Source organism: Hippichthys cyanospilos, chromosome 14, assembly GCF_059441005.1.
Source record: "Hippichthys cyanospilos isolate Australia breed blue-spotted pipefish chromosome 14, RoL_Hcya_1.0, whole genome shotgun sequence".
In the NCBI taxonomy this organism is placed as follows: Eukaryota; Metazoa; Chordata; class Actinopteri; order Syngnathiformes; family Syngnathidae; genus Hippichthys; species Hippichthys cyanospilos.
The window spans coordinates 8,077,660-8,095,000 of NC_142382.1; the positions used below are offsets into that span (position 1 = coordinate 8,077,660).

Sequence of the window (17,341 nt, forward strand, 5' to 3'; positions counted from 1 at the left end):
ACTGTCCTCGTGTGCGGACCTGCCGTTGCTCATGCTTGTTATTCCTAAATGTCTCAACCGTGACTCACTGTGTTTTTGTTGTTGTCATTGTTGTGTGTATTCTTTTCAAAATTTCAAACTGTCCCCGTTGTTTAATTAGAATTCTATGACATCAAAATACTCAAGGATCAAGCATTTATTACCATGAAAAAAAAATTATATATATATATATATATATATATATATATATATATATATATATATATATAATTTTTTTTGCATGGTAATAAATGCTTGATCCTTGAGTATTTTGATGTCATAGAATTCTAATTAAACAACGGGGACAGTTGTTATATATATATATATATATATATATATATATATATATATATATATATATATATATATATATATATATATATATATATATATATATATATATATATATATATATATATATATATATATATATATATATATATATATATATATATATATATATATATATATATATATTTTTTTTTCATGGTAATAAATGCTTGATCCTTGAGTATTTTGATGTCATATATATATATATATATATATATATATATATATATATATATATATACAGTCGAACCTCTATATAGTGAACCTCTACAAAGTGAATCTCTCTTCATAGTGAACGAATCTTTACGGTCCCTTGCAAAACAGCTATATTTGACGTGTATGTAAAACCTCCTCATAGTGAAACTCCACATAGTGAATAATCTCTTCATAGTGATGCTATTAGTCAGTCCCTTGACAGCATCTACCTCTATATTGTGAATATCTGAACTTATCGAAAATTGTGAAGTTGTAAAATTGGGCGCACTGTCGGGATTTCCTCCCTGCCTAGCCGCTCTCGCGCGCCGCGACTTTCTCTTGCATTTTCACTTTGTCCGCCGTCCACTGCGCACGCGTTTCTCCGCTGGTCATCCCTCCGAAAATTCTAAGATGTCGGAATCTGCCGTGAAAAGTATGGATGCTAGATCTATAAGTCGGAAGCGAAAGCCTTTGTCGTTGGAGGAGAAGTGCGACATAATTCGGAAGTGTGCGAGTGGAGGCATACCGTGCAACCTCGTATTGACAGTTACTTTCTCCGCGCTGATGACATGCACTGATCATGTTTTATTATGATCATATACTGTATTCATTAACTATTGTTGAATAATAATAAAGAGTTTTGTTCAATGTAAAATGTTTTTACATTAGTTTTACCGCATTAGATTTTAGTGTTTAAACAACTTAAGTTGTTTAATGTACATTTATTTACATATTTATTTTAAAAAAACATATATAAAATTATTTACATATTTATTAAAAAATTATTCACATATTTCATCAATGAATTCTGAACATTTTAGGAAAACCTCTATAAAGTGAATCTCTCTTCATAGTGAACTTTTCTCCTCGGACCCTTGAAGTTCACTATGTAGAGGTTCGACTGTATATATATATATATATATATATATATATATATATATATATATATATATATATATATATATATATATATATATAATTTTTTTTTCATGGTAATAAATGCTTGATCCTTGAGTGTTTTGATGTCATAGAATTCTAATTAAACAACGGGGACAGTTTGAAATTTTGATAAGAATACACACAACTACTCACTTTTAAACATTTGACCCCTCCAAATTAAGCCACCATGACATCCTTTCAGTGACCCTACAAATGGAAGAGTCTGTTTTTGGGTCTGAGTGTAATAGACCGTTGGGTTCAAAAGTCATGGTCCGTAAATGGCCTTTACATCTAAATGACTGGGATGGGTGCAGTACCACTTCACCCCAGCAGAAAACGTCTTCCCCGAATGGTTGAGGTTTGTACTTGGGTTAGGGCAGGTTGTCATTTTTTTATGTTCAATAACGTGTTTTAAATATATACTCTATACAATAAATGAGACGTCACAAGGTTGCCCATCATTATAGACGCCAAGGAAATTGTTAAAAAAAAAAGGCGCTCAGACGCCGTGTGGGCGGAGTCATGTTTATTTTCCACCCACGCCTTGAACTGCAAGGTACAGACAAGCCCAACTCTATGGCGTTATATTTGTGCCACAATTACGCACGCGCGGAAAAAAAAATTGAGCGGAGAAAATCAAACTGAGCGAGCGAAAACAGATTTTGAGAGCAAGAAAAAAACTATTGAGCGCGTAATGATAAGAGTTTGAGCGCGCGCCGATGGAGTTTGAACACAGAAAAAGAAATTGCTCGCTCAAAATTCCTCTTTGCTCGCTCGGGATAGCCCTCTCTCGCTCAACATCTCGCTCTCGCTCGCGATACTCCTCTCTCCCTCGCTCAACATCGCGTTTGCTCAACATCGAGCTCTCGCTCGCTCGAGTCGTCCTCTGCGCTCGCTCAGTTCTGTTCACGCGTTACGTTTGTGCCACAAAACCAGCCAATCAGAGCTTGTAAAAGCACTTTGATTGACACAGCTTAGTATCCAATGAGATTGCTTGTACGCTATCCGTTGACGCACTCTCGTTTGCCCTGTGTTCACCCGAAAAGGGCAAACGAGTGTGCGTCAACACGGACTTGGGCTGGAGAATTACTTTTAATATTATTATTATTACTGTATTGTATCATTTGACAGAAATACCTTGTTAGTTTTTGTACTTTAATAATATAAGCCCACCCCTCCCGCCTACGTCGATGTGACGCACTCTCGTTTGCTCGTTCCGGGTGAACACAACAAGCAATCTCATTGGATACAAAGCTGTCAATCAATGTGCTTTTACAAGCTCTGATTGGCTGGTTTTGTGGCACAAACGTAACGCGTGAACAGAACTGAGCGAGCGCAGAGGACGACTCGAGCGAGCGAGAGCTCGATGTTGAGCAAACGCGATGTTGAGCGAGGGAGGGAGGAGTATCGCGAGCGAGAGCGAGATGTTGAGCGGGAGAATGCTATTGCGAGCGAGCAAAAAGGAATTTTGAGCGAGCAATTTCTTTTTCTGTGTTCAAACTCCATCGGCGCGCGCTCAAACTCTTATCATTACGCGCTCAATAGTTTTTTTCTTGCTCTCAAAATCTGTTTTCGCTCGCTCAGTTTGATTTTCTCCGCTCAATTTTTTTTTTCCGCGCGTGCGTAATTGTGGCACAAATATAACGCCATACAACTCCTGCAAAGTCCCACAAATTGTACTTGAGCATCCTCTAGCGGTAGCATTATTCATCCCACTGAGTTCGAGGCAGGAAGCGCCCCTCTGCGATATGATTGGCTGATGGATCCAGGAAGGCCATCGTTTCGGCTGTCGGATAAAATCAGATTACTCCAAATTCATTACACATTTGTACAAAGGAAAACAAATATCTTTTAAATTACAGGATTACTAGCATGTATTTGTTTTTTTTTCTATACCGAAGCAAAAACTACGTTTCTCATTTGGCTAAATCAGGGTGTGTCCGGAAAAGGTGAGCCAATCATTTTACAGTTTGGTGGCACAGCAGCCAATCATATTCAGCAGGATGTGCTCTGCGTAGAATCGGAGTTGAGTTCATTCTAACGCCCAGTTGATCATTCGCCATTTTGAAGCAGAAACTAGGACCTGCAGAGGCATTTGAAGGACTTTAAATCACTCACAAACATTTTCAAGCCAAGCTGAGGTGAAACTCCGACTTTTAAACACGTTTGAAATTCACGTGAAATCTGTAGTAGTCCAATGCGCCGACCAAAATTAGAATCAAATCGCGTCTTTCCTTGTGTTAAACGCTTGTTAGCTCGCTTAGGCTAACCGACATCGTGGCAAGCTACATATGAGCAACCGACAATTCCTCTCAAGGAAGCGAAACTTTGGGCTTCTTTCGTCTAGGTTTTTAGTTCTGGCTTCGTTTAAATGATGGAATCGGTCTTAGAATTCGCCGTGAAAGCTTCAATTGCAATTTATGGCCGCGTTGTTTGGATGGTATCATCGCGACGTTGTCGTAGTTATGGATTGGCTAGGCCTGAATGGTTTCTGTTGTCTTGACTTTACGTCTGCCATCGAAGTTTACTTTTAATTAAATAAAAGCATGTAAAATAAGAAACATATAGACATCACGTGTACAATATTCCTATTTTTAATCGTGATTGTTTACGGGCCATGCTCGATTTTCGGTTATGATTGTACTACAGTTAGCGTCAACATAATATTTGCAAATGTTCGATAGTGGTTGTTCACATTGCTTAAGTAAACAACGGGTTCATTTTGCCGTGCGGTGTGTGTGTTTACCTGAATTTGTAGTTTAATTTAAATATACGGAGCTGTCGAACTGGTTGAATCACGTGATCCATAGCGCTGAACCAATTCTGACGCCAATTGGTTTCATAATGCGGTAAAAGTGAAATAGCTATACAATTTTAAAGACACTTAATTTCTACGTATTGCAAATCACGTTAAATTAGTAGTTTGACTGAACATGGATTATTGTTTTACCAGATCATGAGTGGCAGTCGAGTCTTTATCGGCCGCCTGAGCCCACACGCCAGAGAGCGGGACGTGGAGAAGTTTTTCAAGGGCTTCGGACGGATCCGTGAAATCAACTTGAAGAATGGATTCGGTTTTGTGGTGAGCCTCACAGTTTTGCACCATTTGTGCTGTTTCAGACTCATCGGCCAGCTTTGCCTTGTTTCTAATATGTGTCTTGTAAATGCTTTAGATATTGTCACTGCCCTTTGTGTGCTTTTGTTTAAGCCAAGCAGAAAACTATTTGAATTAAGAGCTTTGAATGTGTGTGTGTGTGTGTGGGTTGGGGGGGGGGTATAATAGGGGGCTTACATCTACTTGAATGTAATATTTTAATTTCTTTCCCAGGAATTTGATGATCACAGGGATGCGGATGACGCTGTTTATGAATTAAACGGCAAAGAACTTTGTAGTGAAAGGTGAGGTCTTTGCTGTCCAAGGTTCACACACAGTTGTTTTATTTGCCACTCACATGGACTTTCCCCTCCTCTTTCTTGCTGTAGGGTCACAATTGAGCACGCTCGCTCCAGGAGAGGAAGGACGCTTAGCGGTGGTGGTGGCGGCGGCGGCAGCAGCTCCAGAATGGGAGGCTATAGTGGTTATCGGCCAACACGCAGTAGTGGCTCCAGGTACACAAGGGCTTCACAATTGTAAATTACTTGAGAATGGTGCAAGCAAGTTTTTATGCAAGGCTCGAGCAACAAAGAACTCAAGTCGTTTAAAAAGGTTGTTGTAAAATGTCTGCCTTTTAAATTCAGCAGGAGTCTAGGACGTGGCTGAATAAATTAGAGGCAAATGAGAAAACTGTCAGTTAAAGGTGCAATTTCTATAGTTAGGACATAACATCTTTACAGACTTAAAACAGATTATTTGCATTCTGCCTAGTTGAGAGAGTAATCATAGTTGGTTTGCAAAATGATGTGAGGTCATGTAAACATAATTAGGTTGTTTCATGTAAAATCACACAGTAGGTTTAAATAAGCCGACTTAAATGAAAGTCCGTGTACTTCTTAATAGTGATGGCGCAACACTAAATTTCAAATTTTAGATCAGTCGAGGCAGGGATTTCAGAAATATGTCCAAATCAGTGTATATTCAACTTACATCCTGATCATTTGAATCAGGTGTGTTGCGGAAACACACCTGGGAACACATGCAGGGTACTGGCCCTTGAAGACAGAATTTGAACACCCCTGGCTTGCAATGTTTTGAAAGGAAGGCTCTAGAACACAATTTAGTAATAGTTAGCTCTATGTTCCAATTCATTTGCTCTTAACTTGAAACGAAGAGGATACTGCTCCTGTCATGGCATTAAAAAAAAAACAACAACATTCAATTGGATGCAAAAACCCTGTTAAAATCTCAGGTATCCCATTAAGTGTGCCCTCTTGTATCCCTATTAGAGGTGCTGGTCTTCTTTGAGTGCAAACTTTTGATATTTGTTACGTGTGAGCCTGATGAATGCGACCAGGCCATACAAACTGAAGTAGTATGTCAAAAGATACAGTATTTATCAGATTTAGTACCGCATTTGAAAAAATCCGGTCTGAGTTGTTCACACTGCCATCTAAAGATCAGCTATAATTTGGATAGGAGCAAAGAAATGAGAATTTTGACACATCAAGCTGCAGTTTGAACCTAGCCCAAATGATTTTGTTTTGGAAACTCCTCTGTTGAGTTCCCTTTCTAACAATACATTTGATGACTGACCCAGTAGTTCCTGAGATACAAGGCAAGGGGTTAAGAGCAAGTAGCCGCACCCTTTATTAGTCAACCAAAATTGGCAGCTCTCAAGCCCCTTGACTAGTAATTGTTATGCTCATTTTTTTGTCGCTTTCATGTGCGTGCAGGTATGGACCTCCGGTGCGCACAGACCACCGGTTGATAGTGGAGAACCTGTCATCCCGCATCAGCTGGCAGGTAAGAACGGTCTTAGCCTTTGTCTCCATTTCAAACACTCCATTGTTTAGTACTTTTATTTTTGATAAAACTAGTTTTTTTTCCTCAAATTAATACAACATTTTAGCAATGGGGCTCTTCAGTCAATATGGCCCTTAGTAAATTGGCTAAAATTGCATTCTTTTCTGTCAGAGAGAGAGTAAAAGCTGCCTTTTTTTTTGGCTAGTGTAATAAACAGCCTTGTATGGTTGCCTTTTTGTCAAAAAGCGGCCAACACACACATCCTCCCAGGAGGGCTCACACGTGTGTCGCGCCCTCTCTCCTGGTTGTGTTCTGAATGGTGTCCATTTGGTGCCTCTCCTTACACACAGTTGCCGCCGGTCTAAAGTCTTGGCTGGGCCCCGGTAGCGGGCGAAAGTGGTCTAGCGCAGGATACGGTAGCCTTAGGAGGTCCGTAAGCCGGTCTGGAGGTTCTGTGGGCTGGCATCCCCGACTGCTGTAACGCCCCCTCTCAAATCTGCGGGAGGGCCACAAGCCACCCTCTTTGGGGTGTTTTTCTGTTGCTGTGACGGGGTGTTGAGTGCCCCCTCCTCACGCTGCTACTACTTGCTCTCTGGTGGTTCCGTACTTGTGGAGGCCTGGAGGTCGAGGTCGTTTCTCGAGGGCTTAACACTGCATTGGTTCCCATTTGCTATTTGGACACGTGGCGCTATGCTAATGTCTTCCTGGTAATGGTCACGGTAAGTAGCATTACAACTCATGTGATTTGTCTTTTCGTAGCGGGGCGTTCATGTTACCAGTGGCGCTCGTTCTTAGACGCCCAACGTGGTGTCAGGGGTGGGCAAACTGTGCCCAAGGGCAACATTATATTTATTCATTTTTGCCCAAACAATTGAAGTAATAAAATTTGTTTTTGATTTATTATTGATTTCAAAATGTTTAATCATACATGGGAATTTTTATACTCCATGATCATTTTGACAAATTAAATGTTACATTAAAACATTACTTTTGACTTTTGTTCAACAATTGTTCAACAAAATAATGAGCCTTAATAAATATGTATAATGTATAATAACTATTTTTTTTTTTTTTGGTTTAACAAATGCTAGACTATGCTAGACCAGGGGTCGCCAACTTTTAATTTTTCTTGTGGGAGGTTCCAGTTTTGTGCAGTTTTCTAAATTTTCAAGTTGTGAAAATCGTTTTGGATTTAAAGGTAGTAAAATGTATTTAATGACTGAAGTTCATGATTTCTCACAATTAACAACAAATATGATTTGGTAAATGGATAAAGGTTAATAATGAACACTTATTTTTCTAAATGATCTTTAGGCTGGTGAGGTCTGTTTTAGAACAGGCACGTAAGTCATTGAGTTGCTACTTGTTTCCTGTAGGCACCATGTTGCTTACCTCTGCTCTAGGTGATGTAAATGCTCAATAGGCTAGACACAAAAAAAAAAAAAACCTTTGCCCACCCCTGTACTATAGAAAAGCGTTTCCACATGATAGGCCAACATTTTCTGATATCTAATTGTGATGTCACATAGTCACTAGTGGCTAAAGCTAATGACTAATCAAGTCTGTAAAGAGACTTTATATTTTCATATTTTTATTTTTAACAGCGGAAAGCTTGATGATTAAAATTCCAACCACATATTTTGCACCCAAAGTCACATAGCCTCTTTTCCACTGTGAGGTACTGGATCGAAATTGCGTTATCCACACCACACCAGAGAATCAGGCTTATATATTCTGGAATGTGGCTATTGGTCATGGTATGAGGCGGCTTTTTTTGTTCCCCACCCCCGAAACACCAGTAGCAGCGTAGTGTTTACGTCTTTTTAACCTTCAAAAGTAACAATGATTGGACAAATCAGCTCAGTCATTGAGAGACCCGCTTTTTTTGTCAGACATTTGGCTTCCAGCTGAAATAAGTATCGCCCCACCCCCCAAGTCTGGCGAGAAGGTACTGCGCAGTGGAAAAGGTCCTTTTACAGCGTTGTCTCCATTTTCAAAAGTAGCTCACTGAATTTTTAGTCCACGACACATGTAGCGCGACAGTCTGAACACTAGACTAGCCAGTGAGTGTGTGTATGTGTGTTGCCTTTATTGCCGTGTGCTCATCTCTCTCCCCTGCAGGTGTGAACAAAACTCAGGTTCCTGAGGGCCCGTTTGCTCTGCTCTTGTCCTAACTTGCGCTTTCACGCAGGACCTCAAAGACCTGATGAGAAAAGCCGGAGAGGTGACCTTTGTTGACGCACACAGGCCCAACAAAAACGAAGGGTGAGCCCCCCCCCTCCCACTCCCCTCCCGCCCCCGCCGCCGTCAAACATAAGCTGACACAGCGTTCTCGGGATTTGGCCGCAGGGTCGTTGAGTTTGCATCCCGAAGCGATATGAAGAACGCCATCTCCAAGCTGGATGGCACCGAGCTGAACGGTCGCAGAATTAAGATCTTTGAGGACAGTCGGGGGTGAGTTGAAAAGTGTGGAAGCCGAGTGCAACATCACAAAACGCATTATTAATGCCATGTTTTGAGTTTCAAACAAGGCTTAGGGTTTCAAATTGGTGCTTTTAGCAAAGGACGGGGTGGGAATTTGATCTATTTCTGAATCTCCTTTTCGCCCTTGCAGCCACAGCAGGAGCCGTTCTCGTTCGCGGTCCCGCAGCCGCAGCTACTCGCGCAGCCGCTCCCGCAGCCGAAGCCGCAACCGCTCCCGGAGCCGCAGCCGCTCCCGCACGCCCAGCCGCACCCCGGAAAAGAAAGCGGCCAGCGCAGGCCCCAAAGCCGGCGATCGCTCCCCCTCCCGCTCCAAATCTCGTTCCAAGTCCCGCTCCAAGTCGCGATCCAAGTCTCGCTCAAAGTCTCGCTCCAAGTCCCGTTCGCGGTCCCCCCGATCCCGTTCGCCGGCCCCGCCTCAGAATAACCAGTCGCGCTCTCGCTCCAGGTCCCGTTCGCGATCCCGCTCAGCCTCCGCAGAGAGCAAACACTGAGAAGCGGAAAGTCGTGTACATGATTGTATTTGTTGATGTCCATGATGGGTTGGTAACTTTTTTTTTTTTTCTTTTTGATTTTTGTCATTCTTAGTTTGGACGTGTGTCCGCAGGAAAATCCAGTTTTTTATTTTTATTTTTTCTTATATGCTTGTGCCCCTTTGTATGGTTTAAAACATATTCCATAATGTTTGCATCAGAGCTGGAGAGAGCGTTGTAATTTCAGTGCTGGCAGGATCCTGTGAAATAATGGATGTATTCACTGCCCTCACCTGCCAACAAGGTGCATTTTGTTGGGCTGTGTGACGTATCGTTAGCACGTTAATTACACCCAGGAAATCTAATCATTTTATTTGTTCAAAATAATAAAGCTCACTTTTTTGTGATGGCGACGAAATCCTTTTTGCTGTTTTGTGAAATGCGTCACATTATTTGTTGTATGACTAAATAAAACTTTTAACGAACTAAGTAGTGATTTAATTTCCTGCCTTGTCTTAAAATTTAAGATGCCTTCTAAGCTTATACATCATAATGTAATCGGGTTAAGACGATTTTAAAAACTCAAAAATGAGTGATATATATGTGTGATTGATAGCACTAAACTGATTCCATGAACTCATAATCCCTAAAAAGTCAGTGCTGCACTCCCTGGTAACCCTGATGCTCAATACTGACTAATCAGCAGAAGCCCACCATAGATTTTTTTTTTTATATATCGCTTTAGTTCATCGAAATCGTATTTATTGCTCTTCTAGTACTTAGGACATACACTTGGTGGCAGTGTAACTTTAATGTGTATTTCCGAAAACTCCAGAATTCTCATTGATCAGTAGCCCAGTAAAATGGTGAATTTTGATTTGAAAACAAGTGGGCGTTTTTCCCTTTCGTACAAAGTAACCTGATCTCAAGGCGTTATCTACCAGGTAAGTAAACAAGTGAATGTGGGTCAAGTGTTACCCAGGGCCTTTACATAAACGCGATCAACAACATTGTGTATGGCATAATATATTTTGCTTCAAAACACATCAAGCATTGTTTGGAAACACGTTTGTTTGTGTTCCAAACAAGTAGTCTATTTTATTAGTCAAACTATTTTGGCTTGGAGGAAAATTAATGGTTTCCTTGGACGTCAATGTGCATAGTCTAGAGAAAAAAAATAATCCTTTCAAGGTCTTTTAACCTGAAATACAGATTAGTGAAAAATCCCCATTTGTGTCAGTAGATTCAACTTTATGGGCAGTGTGATGAGTCCATTAAAAGATTATAAACTGCCTTTTAAAAATCACGTAAAGGAAGAGTTAGGTTGCAGTTGCACTCATTTATTATATTAGCGCCTTTGTAGAAGTGTACTTAATTTTTCAGAAAAGTGATACACTGCATTTGGAGTGGTCAGGGGTAGGAGGGGTTAAGAATGTTAAGATTCTGAAAAGGGTTATCACTTTTTCCCCCAGTGTTTTTCAATTATTGTTGGGCTGCACAAGCAAGCAAGAATGGCTGGTGCAACCAACCTTGATTATGAATTAAAATGAATAAAACAACCCCCTCCCAATAAAAAAGTGTTTCTCGCTCCGCCCCTGCCTTACGACTGTGCGCCAACTAACCAGCCCTCATACGCCGGACGAGGAGCAGCGTGGTGGGCACAACAAGCCCCGCGGTCACTCGTTCCTCACGGGGCTCGGCTCCCCCCCGCCCTTCCCACCTCACCGGCACCACACTTCCACCAAACCCAAGCGGAGCGAGGAGGAGTCGGGGCGGAGAGACAGCGAAGCTCGACCGTCGCAGTCGCCTGGCCGAGGGACCCCGATCTTTTCCCGGACTCACGTCCAACACTTGAGCCGGTGTGCACGAACGCCACCATGGCGGAGAGAAGTGGCCGGCTGAGCTTCCCCGGCAGCGGGGCTCTCAACAGACCGGTGCCGATGAATTTGTTCGCAACGTGGGAAATCGACGGCTCGTCCCCGAACTGCATCCCGCGGTAAGCCCCGCCGCTACATTCCCGTAGTGTTTGAGGCTTGCTTTGCAAACTTTAGCCGATGCACCACTGCCCCAGCGGCGGCATCGCCGGGTTGCTGCGGTAGGTGCCCGGGCCCAGGAATGAGGGCACATGGGCCGCCTGCAGCGATGTGTTATGTTGGAGGATTGCATGCGACTGGGGAGTGATGCTGCACACCCAAATGCCCCCTCCCCCTCCCCCACGCCCCACCTAAGATTTCATATCATTCAAAACATTTATTTTTATCCACATTCGCATTTACCGTAGACGAAAATGTGCATTCACTCAACGAACATACATCTTATATAAGACTAGAATATATCATTTGGTACACCTGCACATTCTAATCCAATGCACATTTTTATCATGTAGGTGGTTGAATCGCCCACTGGTATGATTTCCACCCAAATTATATGTATACAAATTGTTTAAAAACTTATCAAAGGTATATTGCAAAAAGAGGAACCCATGATTATGTGCAGGAAAATGGTCCAAAAGCCCATTAACGTATATTACGAAATAAGTATGCTAAATATGCCAAACTAAGTTTTAGGCTATGTATGCTAAAACAAATAGTCCAAGGAATTATGCTAAAACTAAGTAGTTTATTTATTATTATGTGCTGGTATTATTTCCACCCGGATACATGCATATAAGCGGTTTAAAAACTTATCAAAGGTATATTGCAAAATAAGAACCCATGATTATGTGCAGGAAAATGGTCCAAAAAATCATTAACGTATATTACAAAATAAGCGTGCTAAATATGCCAAACTAAGTTTTAGGCTATGTATACTAAGACAAATAGTTCAAGGAATTATGCTAAAATGAAGTAGTTTATTTTTGCTCCAACAACTTTAAGCGTGGTAAGACTTCAAGTACACAGAGCTGGAGGGGATGTATGCTAATTTAATAGCTTAACTAATAATGCTAACCTAAATCTTTGTGAATATGGTTCAACTACATTTCTTTAGCACGTTAACATATGATTTCAAACATGCATGATAAAAATGCTAAACCAGCATCAAGAAAATGTACGATACTGTACGCTAACATGCACACTAATTTTCACCTATTTTGCTAAGCTAATATGTTCAAAAGTGTCTGTCTCACCACCTTTTTTTCATATACAGTAGGAAATGGTTTGAAGTAGGTACACTAAATAAACCACACTAAGCTCCAGTATAGATATTTAGATTTTTTTATTTATTTGATAAAATGACAATGCTGATTAATCAACATAATACAATGTAAATGTGCCCAATTTAGCCAAGTTGTGCTATTAGAAAAAAAATACAGAAATACATTACCTGTACAAAAGAGTACGCACACCTGTGTCACTCTTTCAAAGCAAATATGGTGGGTCTTCAGGCACTGTTGAACTTTTTAGTTAAAAACATTATATTTGTCTCCAATTGAAGTTCAGTGGGGTGAGCATTCCACAGTTAAGCTCCCTGATAGCAGAAACTATTCTTTCCAAAAGTTGGTCTGAACATTTGGAGTGCACGATCCCCTTTTAGAGGCCTTTGGTGTTGCCTCACCAAAAAACATTAACACACAAATGTATGGTGAAATGGATTTAGCATGCAAGGAAAAACCCAAAACTTTCTACAATATAACTCGACTTCAACTAACTAGTGTAAACTCTGTAGGTGAATTAAGTTTTAAGATACATACCGTAATACCCTTGCTAACTATACAGTATTAACAATTCATTTATAATTTGAGGATAATAGAGTAGCTAGCGTAAGTATGCTACACATGGCTACATCAGCACGAATTAGCTAATCTAATATTTTAGCTAATTAATATAAAATAATCTAAAATTATTAGCTAATATTTTTGGCTAGCAAGCTAAATATACAGTACTTAACAAAGCTCTTGGCTACAGATATTAATCTAATTTAATGAATAATTTTTATCTAAGAACACTCAAGCAAACAGTAAATTAGTTTTAATTTATGCTAATGTTAAAATACTAGCATAATCTGTAAAATGGCCCACTCATCAAAGATAAACCAGTTAACTATGATAAACCAAGATCTTGGCTCCATATTGTCATTTCGCGAGTAATTATGCAAAATTTAACTAAGTAAATGTAACTGTAAATTAGCTTTAAATTAGTATGCTACTATAAAGATGCTAGCATAATCTGTAAAATAGCATGCTAACAAAGATAAAAATTACCTATGCAAAACTAAGGTCTGAGAAGCATTTTGTCATCTAATATTATTATGATGAACTCAGAAAGGAAACCTAAACAATGTAGTGTGTTAATCAAAACGTAACTAAAAAAGGATGAGTATTATTCTACATTGTAGAATAATCCTGAATAAAACTTTGCTAATTTAAGGCCTAATGCTAGTGTGCTAACAAAAAAACCTATAGTTAACTTTGTAAGGCAATACTTTAGAGGTGATGATTTTCATTTGACATTTTAGTGTCCCTTGTGATTGTTCTTAATTAGAAGTAGTGACTTCTTATTTCCTTATCTAATCCATGTCTGCCATTTTTTTCTTTTTTTTTTTTTACCATAACCGTAAAGCGCCAATGGGGGCCTCAGAGATGCAGACTATTCAGCGGCCAAGCGTCTTGTAGCTATGCCTACGCCTACACACTTAAAGCATTCTTGATGCTTAATTGCAATAATGTTCTAATGCTTCTTTTATCTGTACACAATTGCTCCCGATCCTGTTTTCTGATCACTTGTTGCTAGGCAGGTTACACGAAGACAAGGTGAGGGAACTTTATTGATATGGCACATTTCATATGTAAGACAACGCAACGTGCCTCATATAGGCAAAAGCACAACACCTAAAAGCATTTTCAAACGGAATAGTCGAAAGCATTCGCTAAGCAAAGAGAACAATGGTAGCTTTTTAAAATTCCTGAAAGAAAGTACATTGATGACATTCCTGGGAGACGATCATCTTCGGAGATCGCCCGGTTGGCAGCGCTCGGGCCGCTCGGGACACTCGCTCTTTTGTCCACAAGGGATGCTCGCACTACGGGAATGCAGAGTAGGACGACGGAGAAGGCTGCGAGAGCCTCTCTTTGTTTGGACCCCGCCCACTTTTGTTGTTCTCTTCCTCCTGCATCCAGGGAATCTTCAATGTGGGAAGCAATGCTGACCGAGCATCTTGGTTTGATTCTTGATTGAGTTAGCGTTAGCCCTTAAAGGCAGTCTTTGGTGTTATTATGAATTCATTCTAATGAATAACACAGATTTTTCGGGGTCTGATGCCAATTCTGATTCATTTAAAAAAGTATACAATGAATACCATAATGTAAGGTTATTAACATTTCTATACTGATTCTTCAAAATATGACCTGACATGAAAAATGTTTAATATATATATATATATATATGTATATATATATATATATATATATATATATATATATATATATATATATATATATATATATATATATATATATGTGTGTGTGTATGTATATATATTACGTGATACATATGCATATTTAGTAACAAAGTGTTCTCATGATGCCGAAATTGAATGATGCTCTCTCTGTCTGAGGGTCCACGCGAACGCTTGCTAACCTTGTGCTAACCTCAACTTGATCTTTGAAAATGGAGTCAATCAAGTGACGCTGGCTAAAATGAGGTTAGTCGATGCTACATGCGCTAGACGTTAGACTTCCTGTCCTCCTTGTGAATCTTAATTATTATGTAAGAGCGATGCGCTGACACAGCAAAGTCCTGGAGGACACTCACACACAGACACGATCAGGCTGACTTTGCTCGATTGCTTCTATATTTGAAACTTTTCAACATAACAATGCAGTTTAGCATACATACTGTAGCTAAATTACACATTTTTTATTTTGTCGTTGCTAACTTTGCTTAGCTGCTTTTTCCTTCTTACCATTTTACCTCCTTCCTGAGAACTTCTTTTCCATTCTTCCTTAAACTTTCCTCACTTTCAGCCTTTGTTCCTTCCTTCCTCCCTCTCTTCTTCCTTCCTTCCTTCCTTCCTTTCAACCTATTGTCCTTCCTTCCTCCCTTCAACATACCTCCATTCCTTCAACCACTCTTATTTCCTTCCTTCCTTCCTCTCTTCAACCTTCCTTCCTTTCTTCCTTCACCCACTCTTCCTTCCTTCACCATCCTTCCATCCTTCCATTCTTCTTTCCTCCTTCCTTCCTTCCTTCCTTCCTTCCTTCCTTCCTTCCTTCCTTCCTTCCTTCCTTCCTTCCTGCCTTCCCTCCCTCCCTCTTTCCTTCCTTCCTTTCTTCCTTCCTTCCTTCCTCTCTTCAACCTTCCTTCCTTCCTTCACCCACTCTTCCTTTTTTCCTTCCTTCCGTCACCCACTCTTCCTTCCATTCTTCTTTCCTCCTTCCTTCCTTCCTTCCTTCCTTCCTTCCTTCCTTCCTTCCTTCCTTCCTTCCTTCCTTCCTTCCTTCCTTCCTTCCTTCCTTCCTTCCTTCCTTCCTTCTTTCCCTGCTTCAACCATCCATTTTTATGCCTTTCTTACCTCCTCTCCTCTTCAGACATTTTTTTCTTTTGCAATCCTACCATTAAGCTTCCTTCCCTCCTTTGCTTGCTGCTTACATTCCCTGTGACCTGCTTCTTTTCATTCACATTTACACCCTTCCTTTGCTTATGCCTTCTTTGCTCCCTTCCTCCTTCCTTGGTTTTATCTTTTTTCTAAGGAGCACATATCCGGCTGGCATGCTAACATGTAAGCACACAATAATACCAGCACATTACAGACAGCTTCTTGGGCCATTGCCTGTGCTTGCCATTAGTGGAATTTAATCATAATAATCACACACACACACACACACACACACACACACACACACACACACACACACACACACAGCACCGATTTCTCGTCATTAAATGAACGTTCCCACTCTGTGCGCTCTGGGAAATAAAAAAAAATTCATTTGAACGCGTCCAAATCTCCACTTGGCCGCATTAGCAGATTAGCGGCGACTCTCACTAATGAATGTTATTGTCCAAAACGGCTTTTTACTCAATTGTTTTACTCAGCTTATTTTTCCTGCTAATGTAGCTCACATTACTCACTATACAGACCTTCCTCCTCTCATCACTCAAGCACCCCCCCAACCCCTTTTTTTTTTGTTCACACCCTTTGGAGGTTTTCTAGTCATGACATCGTTAGATGTTGATGTTCTCATTTGGCGTCACTGCCCCCGTTTTGATTCATTTCCTCAAATGTTAATTTTTCATGTTTTGCACTAGCAAGCTGATGATTTGTCACGTGATTTGGCATTTGCACCCTCTTTCTCTGCATAGTTTACGACCTGAAAGCTGTTTGATTTGTATCCAAATGTTGAATTAACGGACATCAATATTTGATGGCAGCACTATTTGGCAGGCTACTCTACTATTTATGGTGAAAAAACGAATGTTGTTCTAAATAATAATCTGTGAGGTACTGTGTAGTTGTATGTCAAAGTACAGCAGTGGTGATATGATTGATTTTGCATTGTGATGTGTTTATTTATTTTTGATGGGCAAGTTAGTTAGGTTTTTAGTACTGTACGCAACCTTGATTTTCCGAATTGGGGGGTTGGAACTGTGTAGTGTAGCAAAATTAGAATGTCCTCCTGAGTAAAATACATCGATGTAAATAGGCAGATACAACACGCAATGTCCATTATTTCCATGAACTTTAATGGGAAAGACACCCCCTTCTAACACGGCTGCCGCTCACAGAATTGCCACAGCCAACATGGCCGCCACATTGAAACACATTTAAACCTTTTCAAAACATTCATTTGGAAAGTATGAAGAACGTTCTCGCGCCTCTGAGGGAGCCATCCAGATCGTATCGTATCGTTTTTTTTTTTTTTTTTTCCCAGATAAGAACGCGTCTGTGTATGTTTGTGTGTGCATGTGAGCCTAATTAAAAGGCGGCTCAGTGAGACCGCAGCCAAAAATGTTCAAGATGAAAGGAAGCCTGACACGAGGTCTCGCCGCCCTCTATCAATAAATGA

At 40.4% G+C, this 17,341-nt stretch overlaps 2 protein-coding genes across 6 annotated transcripts in view; both read left to right on the plus strand.

The window, feature by feature from the left end:
- Nucleotides 1-3,507: 3,507 nt before the first annotated feature.
- srsf5a (serine and arginine rich splicing factor 5a) lies at nt 3,508-9,821 on the plus strand. Its single transcript, XM_088433340.1, has 8 exons — nt 3,508-3,623; nt 4,436-4,564; nt 4,811-4,881; nt 4,966-5,091; nt 6,313-6,382; nt 8,574-8,647; nt 8,732-8,836; nt 8,997-9,821. The coding sequence occupies exons 2-8, from the start codon at nt 4,439-4,441 to the stop codon at nt 9,355-9,357; spliced, it is 933 nt and encodes a 310-aa protein (XP_088289466.1). The 5' UTR covers nt 3,508-3,623; nt 4,436-4,438; the 3' UTR covers nt 9,358-9,821.
- A 1,169-nt stretch (nt 9,822-10,990) lies between these two features.
- The window catches only part of pacs2 (phosphofurin acidic cluster sorting protein 2), a 30,639-nt gene continuing 24,288 nt past the window's right edge, over nt 10,991-17,341 (plus strand). For 4 of the 5 annotated variants that reach the window (XM_088432679.1, XM_088432681.1, XM_088432682.1 and 1 more), the window contains exon 1: nt 10,991-11,332. In XM_088432679.1, the coding sequence (XP_088288805.1) occupies nt 11,214-11,332 (119 nt within the window). In that variant the 5' untranslated portion in view covers nt 10,991-11,213. Of the gene's footprint in view, nt 11,333-16,672 lie in introns of those variants that run through there. The other variant, XM_088432683.1, reaches the window with a different exon arrangement.

What these genes read in the sequence shown, in the direction of transcription:
- srsf5a (XM_088433340.1), top strand. Translation starts at nt 4,439, where the DNA reads ATGAGTGGCAGTCGAGTCTTTATCGGCCGCCTGAGCCCACACGCCAGA. An exon ending in ACACGCAGTAGTGGCTCCAG is followed by an intron (nt 5,092 to 6,312) that starts GTACACAAGGGC and finishes ATGTGCGTGCAG; the next exon opens with GTATGGACCTCCGGTGCGCA. An exon ending in CATCCCGCATCAGCTGGCAG is followed by an intron (nt 6,383 to 8,573) that starts GTAAGAACGGTC and finishes GCTTTCACGCAG; the next exon opens with GACCTCAAAGACCTGATGAG.